The sequence below is a fragment of the Zeus faber genome (genome assembly GCF_960531495.2).
Source record: "Zeus faber genome assembly, chromosome: 20".
Taxonomy (NCBI): domain Eukaryota; kingdom Metazoa; phylum Chordata; class Actinopteri; order Zeiformes; family Zeidae; genus Zeus; species Zeus faber.
Genome location: NC_137207.1, coordinates 16,221,885 through 16,235,952, shown reverse-complemented (window position 1 = coordinate 16,235,952; position 14,068 = coordinate 16,221,885). Strand labels below are relative to the sequence as shown.

The window sequence follows — 14,068 nt, the reverse complement described above, 5'->3', positions numbered from 1 at the left end:
AACCGAAGTCACTGACCTGCGTGAATCTACTGACTTGCTCTTTGCCGTGTTTTCCTTTGGACGACATGAGCATGAGCTTGTTCTGCAGCTCCAGCAGGTGTTCAAGCTTGTACCTCCTCTCTTCCCTGCCCTTCTTCACTTTTAGCAAGATGAGGCTCTGTATGCACTTCTGTTCAAGTTCAGGTTGAAAATGGCAATGTAGTCAACATAAAAAAATGTATCTAATAATCAATTGCTTGACTTATACATCCAAAAGCTTTAAATATTGTATGACTTACAGTATATGGAGTAATAGTATTATGTAGAGTTAGACTATGAATATTTTAATCCGAGGATGCTGTCGGGAAATTTTCATCTCTGCCACTCACCGTGTCTGTGTTTTCCTTGGACCATCCTATGTGATAAACCCCTTGATCATTAATGGAGGAAGCCAGGGAGAAAGAGGACTGCTCGACAGAACCATGTGTCTCCTTCAGTCCCTTTAGCCAGCTCAGCAAACGAGTAGAATCCCTCTGGATAGCAAAACCATTTTCCATCATTCCAAGTGTGTCACTTGCTACAGTAGTTTTCATTTGGTGTGTTAAAAAAAAAAAAAAAGATAAGAGACACATACTAATTTGTCCGGAAGTTTTTCATCTCTTCGCTGAGTATCCCACACCTGCCTGGCACAGTGCATGAACTCGTCAAAGCCGGCATCGGGGGAGAGAGAGTAGAAAAAAGGGCCGTAGCCCATCACAGCGTCGTGGAAGTAAGCCACTTGATCGATCTCTGTGTCATTTTCTCCAGCAGATATGGAAGCCAGCTCAACAAAGACTTTGACTTCGCTCATATCTATTGAGGGAGCGCAAAGAATGTAGACAGCATTTTTTCAGCATTGTTTAAAGCAAATATGTTTTGTATGTGTAAATAACTGGGGGAGGTTTCCTCACTTTTAAGGCCCTTTTTGACCCAGCAGACCAGAGCATGGCTTTTGAGAAACTCCTCCAGGCAAGCAGTCTGCTGCTTGGTCACAGTGGACAGTTGTTGCTGGGCACTGATCAAGTTTTCAGAAAGTGAGCCCAGGGTCCGTTGCTTAAATAATTCTTCTTTCTGTAAGGTAAGGACGCACTTGATCAGAGAAAACACAATACAAAAAACCCAAAACAAACAAATATCAAAGCCTCCAAAAATAAACCCAAGCATAGAAATGAAAATTGAAATTCATGAATCACAGCCCTCACCAGTTGGGTGAGTTCTTGGATCTTGCTGAAGTCCCCGGAAAGCTTCATCTTAGTTGCGATTTTCAACACGGAAGTGGCTGCAGCTCCCACCTCGAGGAGCTGTCGGTAATTCTGGATTTGACCAAGTCGAGCCTCCACCCAGCCGCCCTCACAGCCGAGCGCCCTCGCCTCGGGCAACACCGTGGACATCAAGCGCAGCTCCCTCTCCAGTAGTTTTGCGTCTTCCGGGTCGCCGACGTCCATCAAAGTCTGGTCGAGCTGCTTGAACCTGATGCTTGCCTTCGCGATCTTCTGGCCGAGCTGGATGTAATCGTACAGTAGCGGTTTCCAGATCATGTCACTGGCCTGTATCAGGCTCATTGGAAAAGGAGCTGCCTCGGGACATTCCTTCGAGGCCACGGACGCGGCCTCACGGACCCAGGATGTGAGAATCATATTGCTGTCACGCAGGCGATGCATTTCTTTAGCCATTTCTAGGACCTTTGCGCTGAGCGGATACCAGAGGAGCTGAGCGGCCCCTTTTTCGTCGCGAACATTTTTCACCGACATCAGCGCGTTCAGGCTCACTGGCTGGACATCCTTTCTGTGTATCTCTTCAAGAGAGGACACCTCAGCCACTGGATGAAAGCACAACTCGGGTCACTGGAAATAATCTGCCACCATGAACCATACATTACCCAAGAGCCATGCATACCGCATCACTCAATTACATGGAAACAAAGCAATGTACCTGTGATGCTCTCTGTAACCTTGGCAATCATCTTTAGCAGAGTGTTGATGTACTGCTTTTGCTGATTGAAAAACTTCAGCTCTTCTTCTCTCTGCGTCAGAATACCCTCTGCATCAAAGGGGGTGGACCCCAACCTGGTATTTTTCCTATCTGTCAAAGATAAGGCAACACAGAATTACCAGTGATGAACGGAGTATTTTCCAACTCGGTGGTCAATTTAGAGTTGTGATAAATGCAAACCATTTCTCACATTTATTCATGATTACATAAGAATTTAAATAAAAGTTCATACAGCAGTCGTAAAGTTTCTTAAATTGTTCTTTGTGCTCCAGGGTTGTCTGCAGGTGTCCCAGTGGTATATGGCCTTGAAACAGTGACTCCACCAGCGATGCCATTCTATTTTGACAGCTTTGGACAATTTGTCCAGCTGCACCATCAATCTCTATTGACTTCCACTCTACAACAGAGAATTTACATTCCATGTTATTATCAATGAAACGCTAACAACAAAAACCTACAGTATATGACAAAATACATACAATACATTAATTACACAAATATAATGAGATTCATTATTTTAATCATTGGACTTGTAATTATAATATATGAAGGAATTAAAATGAAGAGGGAAATACCTTGAGAGAGAAGGTGATTGATGGCTGACTGTGGATGAAGCAACTGCAAGACACAGTTGCTGTCAAATCGAGCGGCTGACTCCACAATAATGGAGGACAGGATGAAATCGGGGAGACGCTGCACTTTAGAAGCAAGAGCGTGCATCAAGTCTCCCTCTTTACCTCTCTGTGAACACACATGCTTCGAATGAGTTATAACCCCATCGAACATTAGCCTTGCCTTAAATAACGATGCAGTAATAATGATGCACAATGAACACAAGAACCCGCTTTTACAAGCCGTCAACTGCTGACATTTTCTCCTGAAATCCCTAGTCAATGTTGAGGCCATAATGGTCATCTCTGAATGGCCATAAGTTCTGCTTTTAGTTTTGGGAGAGTAATGTTCTCTGTCTCACTAATTCAACTTTGTTTTATCTGTAACTAGATTTAAGAAAAATGTTTCCGGTTACCATACATGCCCTGTATGTATCGCCTCTAGCATGTGCACGCACCTGACAAATGCATTTTATAGAAGACATGCACAGCTCATGGAAACAACGTTGTAAGATGTCGTGGCTTTTCCTTATACGCTCCGTTGCTGAGTCCAGACAGCATACCATGACTTTATCCTCGTTACTGGCCTGTAGGAAGAAACAAATCCATAGTTGACGATCTGAAATGTAACAGCAGACTAAATAAGCGCAGCGGCATGAACCCAGCGAAAGGGTAGACACAGCAAGCACCTGCCCTAATGGACCGCCACACAACCTTATTCACACAACTCAGATTCGGCCAGCAAACTTAGCTCTGAGGCAGGGACAATGAATCCGGCAGCTCTCCTGTTCCTTTTGCCCTAATCTCTGATATACTGTATCAATGTTTTTTACCATTTGAATCCACCTTGATCGCTCAAGTATCACGTACCTGGGAAATCCTATTTCTCAGGTCCTTCTCCACGGTCGACCTCCACTTGTGCAATACTTCCTGATCAGAGCACTCCACCGTCAGCAGCGCATCCCACATCTAGAAGGTCAAGAGTATTTACTGAATCGCTGTAAAACTTTGTCATGATAGAAGAATATAGTTATTATGTAATATATCCCAGTGATTTTAAATCTTGGGGTCAGGGCCCCCTGGGATTATTTATGAGGAAGTAAATATCCCCCTCTGACACCCTTTAAATAACAAAATATCACAATGTCAAAGGGCAAAGAGCTTAAAAAAATCAGAGGGGCATTTAGTTGTTGATAAAGTATTTAGCCAGATAGCAATCTCTATATCAGTGGTTCTCAACTGTTCTAGCCTAAGGGTCCACATTTGTCCTCAGTCATTAAGTTAAGCATTTGTTTAAGCTTGAATTAGTTAAACCAGTAGCCTTTTGGTATATTCCCAGGTTCACAGCTCTAAAAGGGTTGAAAACTACTGACCTGTCCTGTGACTAGTAAAAGAAACAGTCATGTTGTACTACCGAATAATGTCAAATGAATGCTGCATTTCAGATAAGGGCCCATGCTATGTGCACTTGTGCTTGGCGTGTACCTCGATTTCTTTGGGATAACTGAGCGATTTCAACTGCGCTAAAAGGGGAGAGCGGAGCAGACCGTCCCTCCACTTGCAGATGCCTTGCTGAACTTTCCACAGGTCGTCAAAAAAAGGCTCCTTTGAGGTTTCAACCTCCTGTGACGGCAAAGTTTGAAGATGAAAGCATGGAATGCGTGCATGCATACAGACATACATACACAGTGCCATATTAAAATAGTGCAAAAAAAGGAGCATAAATACCTCTTTTCTAGACACTGCAATGACTATTTCTGCACACTTGAGCATTAGCTGACAAGACAGCACTACTGTTTTGTAGTGTGGGACGAGGCGTGTTACTCGGCATGAGCTCTGCACCAGGTGGACGCTACTCAGGAACAGCGACCTGCAGTCCTCTGATCCCATCACTCTGTATGAGACCGGAAGTAGTAGGGCGGTCAGGAGCACAAAATAATAATAACAATTCATTGTTTAGTTTGGTTTATTTTATGCCACTATAATAGTGTCATAAAATAAAACTTGTAATAATACATGTATTGCAGAAGAGCCATCTATTGGTATTGACATTCAAGATTGAGACATATTTTGTGTAGACGGTTCATTTGCCTCAACCCAACTGATGAAAATGCACAAAATTCACTTTCTATTTATTGCAAGATTTCTAAGATTGATTTAAAATTCCCCTTAAATTTGGATGGAAATATACAGTATGATTGCGGAATCTAACGATTTTACAAAAAAGATCGCAATCTGCTAAAATGCTTTGCGGTCAGTTGATTATGCAATAACTGTGACAGCTCTTGTAATTAGATAATCCAGTCATATTTGAAAACCAAAATGTTTTGGTTTTTTTTATTTTTCATCCCAAGGTCATTACCTTTCTTTTTCTCTTTCTACTTTCTCGAGTAAGTACGTCAAGATTGCTTGAGCCTGTTGCACGGTGACAAGGACAGAAATGTCACAAGTGAACAAGTTAAAATACTAATAAATCCATTTCTAAGTAGAATTGATATCATTCAGACGCACCTGCATAACCCATGAGTCCGCATTTTGTCCAAGCCTATAGGTCAGACTCTGGATGAAGTGACCAAGATGGATTCCAGTCACGTTAGGGAAATCTCGGATGTCTTCGAGTGCGATCAGCGCCAGCCAGCTTATCAAAACTTGGGGCGATTCTTTAAACATGGGGGAGTGACGCTGGATCAAATCCAGCACTCGCCTGTGCAAAGTCAAAGACAAATGTGATTTTTAATCTGGGGGTTTAAAGCAAGGAATGATGGTGCAATCGTAGCGCTTGGAAAAATAGAAATCCATGCAATTCACAAGACAGTAACTCAGATGACACTGAAACAATACTTACAGCCATGCACACAAGTCTTACAGATTCAAAAGCTTAAGTGGATTTGAATGCAGGTTTTAAATGTATCGATAAAGATATGATGCTGGAGGAAGTCTCGGTCCGGCGGAGGGAGCCTATGGGTCCAGAGTGCGGTTTACAAGGAGGGTCTCTGCAGCACTGAATGAAGTGTCGTGGGACAAACCACCGACGGAAAAGCAGGATCCTGAAATCGACTTTGAACTAAACTATCGTCACTTATCGCCAGAAACGTCAACCTGAGACAATCAGAATGTGTGGTTTCATTCCACGGTGTCAAAATGTTCAGTTTGTCACCAAAATGTGCAGTTTTCAACTGTCAAGCTACAATACCGTACTACTCTTTGCCATGTCAGCTCAGGTCATGCAGCCAACTTAGATGAGGCTTGTCAGAAAGTTGGTCTAACCTACAGCTGGTCCCTGCGTGCAACAATATTCATTTTTTAATGGGCACATTTTATTTATTTATTATTTATTTGATTATCTTGAAAAAAAATAATAATAATAATAATTTTTGAATCAAAAAAAAAAAAAATCATGAACAAAAAAAAAAGAACCTCTTCCTGAAATATTCTGTGGATCATCATGAGGAACACACACACATACAAAACAGGTCAATTCATGACGGTGTAAAGTGGGCACGTGGAATGAAGCGACTCCCAGATTCACTTACTCTCTCGTCTCAGGCCGGTGCCGTAAACCATCTCTGAAGCTGGTGAACTTGACTAATTCAAGGCCAGACCAGATGTCTTCAGTGACACTTGAAATCCCGATTCGTCCGGCGGCGGCTCCTGGTGGTCTGATCTTGTGGAGCAGAGGAACTAGCAGAAGTAGCTCTGATACCATGTGATTTGCACAGTTGTTTAATAGTGCCAACAAGAGGCTGTGGGGGGGGGGACAGTCAGTTGTGATGAATCTTGTGTAATCTCATGAACTAGAGCAGCTCATTTAAATCAGTGAGACAAATTAATTTCCCAAAACGAAAAGAAAAACGTACATTTCAGGACGTTGGAAGACAGTGAGAAGTTCTTCCATGTTGTTGTTGTCTACCGCAGCGTCTGACACCACATGACAGAGCTTGGCCAAGCCGTTCACACCAAGGTCTATCTTGCACCGTTGAGAAATAACGAACACAGACAAGGCCAGTACTAAAGGACTGCTCTTCGTCTGCCTTACTGAGGTCATCGCTCCGGTCAGTCCTTCTAACATGTGAAGCAAATGCTGTGAGAGCAGCGCCGACACCTGGTGATTCCATAAAAATAGGTTTTTTTTTAGGCACAACATTATAAACGCCGTAAAGTCATATTAAGTTATTATTCGTTTTTTGCGACACCAACCTCGACCACTGGGGGGTTGGACTCATCAGGGTATTGCACTCTCTGGTGAACACAACCAAGAGTATCCTGAAAATCGAACAAGTTCCTGAGGAGGCCCCGAGTGCTCTCCCGGTTGGATGGAGACCACTCCTGGAATATTCGTTTTAGAAACAGGTCGGCTGAGGAATGCCAGGTATTTGAAGTCTCCATATCCGGTGTTTTTTTCCAGCCCACCACAGCCTTGCCAGCCTCGATCAAACGTTGCATCTTGGATGACACCTCCGGATGGCCAATGTATCCCTCATAAAGGTGCAGCTCTAAATTAAACATCAACATGGTAGAGACCAGAGTGACTTCACGTTAAAACAAGAGGCAAGGATTTGTGTGTGCTGTGGCGTTTTGATTAAAACAAGCTTGGTGTTGAGTTTTACCTTTGACATTAGAGTCCAATGGGATAATACAGCATCTTGATGCAGTCTCTGAAATCGCTTTGTGTCTTTGTTGTACAACAAACTGGTAGGTCAACAACTGTCCCCTCGTCAAGGAACTTTCCTCTAAAGGAAAATTTGCCTCTATCAAGTGGCCAATTTGAGGCGAGTCACTGAGGACAAAAAGTTGAACAATTCTTATAAGTCTATTTTTTTTTTTCAAGTGCACCGAAGTTAAATACAAACTCCACGAATACTCACCAAAAATGTGTCACGTTGAGGTTGAAAAGTACATTGCATGGAGGTAAAAGACATAGTTGTAATTTGTCATGATCCTGGTTGAACCTGAACGTTTTATCTAACACGGCATGAATGTGGAAGGTGAACATGGGAACCCTGTGAGAGCCATCACTGTGGTGAGAGTAAAGACAATAAGGGGGGGGGCAATAATTCATTTTGACAGCATTAATAAATGCACTTATTGTTTTGGAGAATTATTTTGTTTTATCCGATGCTCACCTTTTTAGTTGGCTTTGGGATGCCCCGGTGCCTTTGTCTGGCACATTTGCCGTCGTGGTAGTTTTTGCTGCCCCGTCAGTCACCGCCTTGGCGTAAGACATGGGCTTGGCAGCTTTTTGTGACTGGGACTCTGCGAGATCTTTGCGTTCTTGTTCTTTTTCGAGGTTTGCATTGCCCACTATTGGAAGATTGGATGATGACCCTGCGCTGCCTGCATTTTCGTCTTCGAGTGAAGGCAAATCTGATTGCTCATTTTGGTTCAAGTGAGTCTTCGCCGGGCTGCTGTCTGACATGAGCTGGGCCTCGCGCGCGGAGGGATCTTTCTTGAAATGCGTATTGTCGATGTTTTGCCTGAGTTGGCCATCGGCTGTGACGCAGTCTCGTATCGACTGAGTCTGGTCGGCGCCGGACTTTGGGGGCTGCCCCGTGGCCGAACCGTCGCCCCCGCAAGGCTTTCGATTCTCACCGCGGACATCCTGCCTTTGCTGAGTGACATCGGCAGCTTCAGTTCGCGTCTCTTCATGGCCCTCAGGGTGCCCCTCCAGATTCCTGTTGTTGCATTTCCTCGTTTGAGTCTGGTTCGGCACCAGAGTGGCCCCACCTTCGCCATGCTGTGCCTCATGCTTTTTGGAATTAGGGTCAGAATTGTCAGGTTTGTCGATTTGAGCTTGGCGGCCCCCGTGTTGGGTTCCTGCTTCCGCAGGCTCTAGAGCTTGGCGGTCCCCGTGTTGGGTTCCTGCTCCCACTGGCTCTTGAGCTTGGCCCGCCGCGGTCTCCATAACTGCCCCCTCAATTATTGATGGCTCCTGATCTGCTACAGGTCTACAGACATCTCCATCACTTTGGCAGCTCAACACAGTCTTTTTCCTCCTTTTGTTCCTCTTTTTCTTTCTTTGAACCTTTCTGCTTGGGTTGCACTGGCTCTGTGTCTAATAGGAAAATGTTGCTCTTTTAGTGATATAATCACGCCATGCCTTTGTGAACGAACGCAATGCACGGCCATGGGCGACGTGCCGTGTTATTCATATGTCTGAAGGTCAAAATCACGAAAAGATACTACATTTACCGTGTGCCTTGTCCTCGATCCCCCGCTGGCGACGTCCTCATGCCCGGATCCACGAGCCCCCGGGTCACCACCCCGGTTTGACCTGCGCTTCATCTTTTACAGTCAGTTCCAAGACTATTCACTGATCCCCAACAGATGCTTTGTGTGTGTTGATAGGAGCCAAACCCTGCATGAATTCATACCAATGGCAAAAGCACTTCTCCATTTCCAGTCAAATCACAATCTCAAATTAAAAGTCAGCGTAGGAGCAATTTCATCGCTCAATAGGCTAGTCATATAAAATAACCCATCCAGATAGACACGATGATATGGAATGAATACGTCGCCTTATATAGTAGTGGAATAAAAGAATAAATAAAGTCTGCGATTCCCGCAGAGTGGAGTTTGGATCGTGGAAGGTTCAGAGCGTTCCATCAAAATAAAAGTCTTCCAAACCGTGGTATTGAATACACATGTGGAATAATCGACGTAGTTTAGTAAAAAGTTAAGCCCATCCAAAGTTTTGGATATTGTTTTATTGAAATCATCCCAATACGGATTTAAAAAGGGCCAGACTTTGCGCGTAAAACAATCGAGTAATGTGTACCCCGGGAGCTCCGCTTTAGCCTTTTATCTCCGTCGTTAACTGTCCGGACCAATCAATAGAATATGAAGCGCGTTGCCTTAAAATAAAGAAGTCAGTTTTAGACGATATCAATAAACCAGGAACAATAACAATAATAATAATAATAATAATAATAATAATAATAAATAAGAGCGTTTTTCACAATTGATGGTTTTGGCCACTTACGTTGAGCATCACGTCGCCTCCGAGTTGAACTGCGCTTGAGGAGCGACGCGGGGTTGAGGCGACGGCCAAAACGAGGGAGTGTCGAGAAAGTCTCGATCGCGGGGGTGGGTGGTGGTGGTGGTGGTGGTGGTGGTGGTGGGTGTTTGGCGGAAGGCAGGCGCGCTCCACCGCGTTCGCCTTTCGCCGCGCTCCTCTTTCACGCGTTCGCACACGGACGTTTATTTTCGAAAGATGAATTTGCGCCCGACCGTTTGGGAGCGTTCGCGACAGGCGTTTAAGGCGCCGCGGGCAATTGCACCACGGTCCCCCGTCAAAAGTTGAGTTTCGTTTCGTTTCGTTCCGTCGTCGTCGGAGAAACGAAAGTCAGGGTTTGAATGGCGCACGAGCTGCGCAGTTTTTTCCCACCTTATGCTAAATCCAAACTCATAAAAGGAACAATCATCCTCCTCCTCCTCATCGCAATACTAACAACAATAATCATAATAGAATATTTTGAGTACTGGATTTTTTTTTTTATTGTATTTAATCACTTATTACACTTGGTGACGTTGACTGTCCAGTCACACAGATTGAGATTAAAACTTCGCGTAATTGTTTTGCAGTGTTTTCCCGAAGATTTACACTGTAGACCCCTTACACTGATAATGTCTATGTCTTAAGATCAATACTGCCAAATGGTGGCATCCACATTAAGGTAAAAAAAAAATTAAATATATATTTTTAAAGCAGGGTATCTAGGAGTCGTTTTTTTTTTTCAAAACGCCTTCCGACACAGAAAGTAATTAGTAATATTAAGTGTAGTATACAGAAAGTATATACAGCAGGTTGTGCCGTGTTGCGTGTCGCTCCCCCATAGAGATCAGCCATGCAACAACCAGGTGTAGGCCTGCACCTGTAATTCCTATATTAACCTGTAAACAGTGGAACCATGACAATAAAACAATGTTCATCCACAATGCAGTGAAGTACCTTTTTTTTCCCCCGGTACATATGCACAATTAAGTTGCAGCGCGTAGAACTTACAGAATGGCCTCGGCCGAAACGGAATATAACATTCAGAAGTACGTTTTAATTATTGTATAATCCCATCAAAATAAGAATTGTGTTTTTCTTTCCTTGGAACGAGCCGTTGTTATCTACATAGGGAGCGGGTCCCCTGCCAAGGAGGCCGCCATGTTGCCCCGTCATGTTTCTCCTGTGGTAGCCCAGAACGGACAAACCAAACACCGGCTCCAGAGAGGGCCTTTGGCGTTTTTCGCGGCCACCACCCCTTCCAAGGAGGCCGCCATGTTGCACTGCCATGGAGAGGGGGTATTGAGTTGGTTGCGATCTGCAACCTCACCACTAGAGGCCACTAAATGCTACACACTGCACCTTTAAATGGGACCTATTATGCATTTCATTATTTTCTCACACACACACACACACACACACACACACACACACACACACACACACACACACACACACACACACACACACACACACACACACACACACACACACACACACACACACACAATGACGTAAACTAATGAAAGTACACAAAGTAATCGCTGTGAACAAAACGCTGATCCAATACATTTAAAGACAAATATCTACACGGTTTGCCGTACTGCATCTCTTTTTATATATATATATATATATATATATATATATATATATATATATATATATATATATATTAAAGCCACGTGCTGTGTTAGATAGTATAGCTGTTACATTCAATTCATATAATTTTACTTTTAAAAGGTACTTCCACTTTTACTGGAGTAGTTTTGTGTCAGGGTATTTGCACTTTCACTTAAGTCGAAGGCGTGCGTACGTCTTGCACAGCCGTCCTCAAGGCCGGGTACTGATTCTTCGGACCACCACCCTGTGTCTCCGTCCTTGGGGCCTGCTTCCATCGAACCCGTGGGTGGAGTTCTCCGCCCTGGACCACAGCCCCGGCGGTGCGGGTCTCCTTCCCGCTCTCGCTTCGTCCACGAAGGCCTCCACGCCTTCAAACCTGGCGCTCAGCTCACCCAGGCGCCCCTTCAGCGCGTTGAACTCGTTGTAAAGGTCTCCCAAGGCGTCGGAAAGCGGTTGGATCCTTGGGCGGCGGATGAGTAAAACAGAGCGGAAAACTACTTAGGCTGATGATTCAACTTTCTGGACAATACAGGCGGGCAACAGGACGTTTAGCGGCCATAACTTTGTCTTCTTTTGCCCTGATTGCCGACGCCACGTGTAAATGTTTACAAATCCTGTGTTGGTGGTAACGGCATAAATCGGTCACCACAGGTCTCTGAAACAAAGCTGCAACCATTAAAGCAGCACAATGTCACTTTTTTGTAATTGGGATTTGGCGCCCACCACAGCTTGAGTGCAATTGCACTTTTACGCCAGCGTCGTAAAAAAACTCGGCCCGGTGTCGGAAAATAATTGATTTTTCCGGACAAATTTGAACCTTAGCGCTCACGTTTCAATAACAGTCTATGTTACAAACGCAGATACAATGTACGCTTCAGCGAGCGCTCTCCCCACGGCTCCCCCGGAGGAGCGGCGGGGAGAGGGGGTGCCGGTCTCCATATTACAAGTCAGTGTACCATCGAAATTATTCTGAAGCTGTTATTTTAAGGTTAATAAATAAATAAGTTACTGTGTGCTGCTTTATGGCTGGGTGTTGAAACCAATGGGGAAGTGCTTTAAACTGCAGTTCAGCAAGTGGCCACTAGATGCCGCTCCACAAAACCCCTTACTGAATGGAAGTCAATGAAAAAAACAAGAAACTTCTCAATAGAAATATATTTTTTTCCCACGATACTTTAAGGTTTTGATATCAGAGTTTCTTAAATGACAAGACACATACATTTTGCACATATCTGTATATATAAATAGCCTATCCCATATACATAACTCCATTCCCTTCTATTTTGTATCTTTTTGAGTCTTATTTTATTTTTATTTATATTATTTTATTCACTTACTGCATTACATTTTAGGAATCAGTTAGTTGCTAGGTATGTATGAAAGTATGAATATGTATGTGACGAATAAACCTCTTGAATTTTGGACTAGTTGGTTTTAATTAGAGGGTATTCCTTTGTTGCCATCACAATATTGACTTAGTTGTACAAACATGCTGCGGGCTTGAACAAATGATGAAGAACGCAAGGGTCCGTCCTCACCGTCCGTAGTCGGGCAGCACGGTGCTGTGGTCGTGCAGCAGCAGATCTTTGACCTGTGTCATGATGGCGTATTTCCAGTTGTCCAAAACCAAGGTCAGGTTGGCACATCCTCTGGTGCTGACTCTCTCTGCCGCAGAGTGAACATGTCATCGAATCGGCATTTAGTCTGTTTCAAGAGTGCATTTTTTTTTTCCCTTTCCTTAATTTCATTCATATTTACATTGATGGTCTCAAGATGGTTTCAAACTAGTTACACGAAAACAGCTTCGACAACATCTCAAACGCAAGTAGAGACCCCCGGTACCTTCGGACTTAAAATTCCAGTCTGGGTTTTGTTGTTTCTGAGCAGCACACAAGGTCGCCGCCATCATCAGCCAAGCAACGGTCTTCATCCTTAAGTTTATATCACACTAAATACATGTTAGACAATACACGCATAGGGGGGCCAAAAGTTAAAAAACAAACAAAAAAAAACACAACTTGAAATACCTGCACTCGATCCAGATGAGTGACGGTCCGGAGAGGTCAAGCAGCCCGCAGGGTGGGGTAGTACTGACTTGTGCTGCAGACGATCCCCTCCCCACTCGTCCAAAAGGGAAGGTGTGTCCTTCCTCCGTCTCCACTCCCACCCAAGCAACTAACACCAAACAGCAGGTAGGCTACAAGGAGGGGGGGGGTTCCCAAACAGGGGTCCGAGGCACCCGAGGTCTGCGGAGAAGGGATGCAGGGGGGCGGGGGCCCAGCGAGGATCGAGGTTTAAGTTTGAGGTTAAACCACGCAGCGGTTTGGTTACGGTCGGGAAAGATCTGTAAACAAACATAAAACGGGGATCGCCGTAATGGAAAAAAGAAAAAAAAAAAAAAAAAAAAAAAAAAAAAAGATTGGGAACCCCTGGGCTACGGCGCTTTCTCCTAGTTACGCCTTGACCTTTCACACTGATCTGTACAGTCACGGCCTTGGGCGCCAAGTCCATGTCGATTTCATCCTTTCCCCGTCGCCGTAGGCTGTCGGAGCGCTTTTCGAATTGGGGTTGAAAAAACGCTCGGGTCCCCGACTCGCCGCCGGACCTCGGCTGCGGCAGCGTCTGATCCGCAGCCCTCCAGGCCTCTATCTGCCGTCCATCTGCTCTGGGGGAAGGCCGTCGGTTGCCGTCGTGGCTCAGCAACAACCCGGGTTCTTCTTTAGTACCTCTGATCCATTGCCAAGGGGGATTGGGATTGCTGTGTTAACAGGCCGGCACGCCTCACGGTAAATCAGTCCGTATGCTTCCTGGTTGCAATTGACGGCAGCTGCTTAAC

General features: G+C 44.6%; 1 protein-coding gene across 1 annotated transcript in view; it reads right to left on the bottom strand.

Annotated features, from left to right (window-relative positions):
- Positions 1–8,523, bottom strand: part of rnf213b (ring finger protein 213b) — a gene marked incomplete at its 5' end in the record, with an annotated part of 31,328 nt that extends 22,805 nt beyond the window's left edge. Inside the window, 14 exons of the mRNA XM_080021231.1 lie at positions 17–169; positions 369–512; positions 614–831; positions 930–1,089; positions 1,221–1,837; positions 1,951–2,100; positions 2,586–2,751; positions 3,080–3,208; positions 3,492–3,590; positions 4,107–4,244; positions 4,350–4,515; positions 4,984–5,036; positions 5,133–5,325; positions 7,745–8,523. Coding sequence (XP_079877357.1) covers positions 17–169; positions 369–512; positions 614–831; positions 930–1,089; positions 1,221–1,837; positions 1,951–2,100; positions 2,586–2,751; positions 3,080–3,208; positions 3,492–3,590; positions 4,107–4,244; positions 4,350–4,515; positions 4,984–5,036; positions 5,133–5,325; positions 7,745–8,523 — 3,165 coding nt within the window. The remainder of the gene's footprint in view (positions 1–16; positions 170–368; positions 513–613; positions 832–929; positions 1,090–1,220; positions 1,838–1,950; positions 2,101–2,585; positions 2,752–3,079; positions 3,209–3,491; positions 3,591–4,106; positions 4,245–4,349; positions 4,516–4,983; positions 5,037–5,132; positions 5,326–7,744) is intronic.
- Between the last annotated feature and the right edge of the window lie 5,545 nt (positions 8,524–14,068).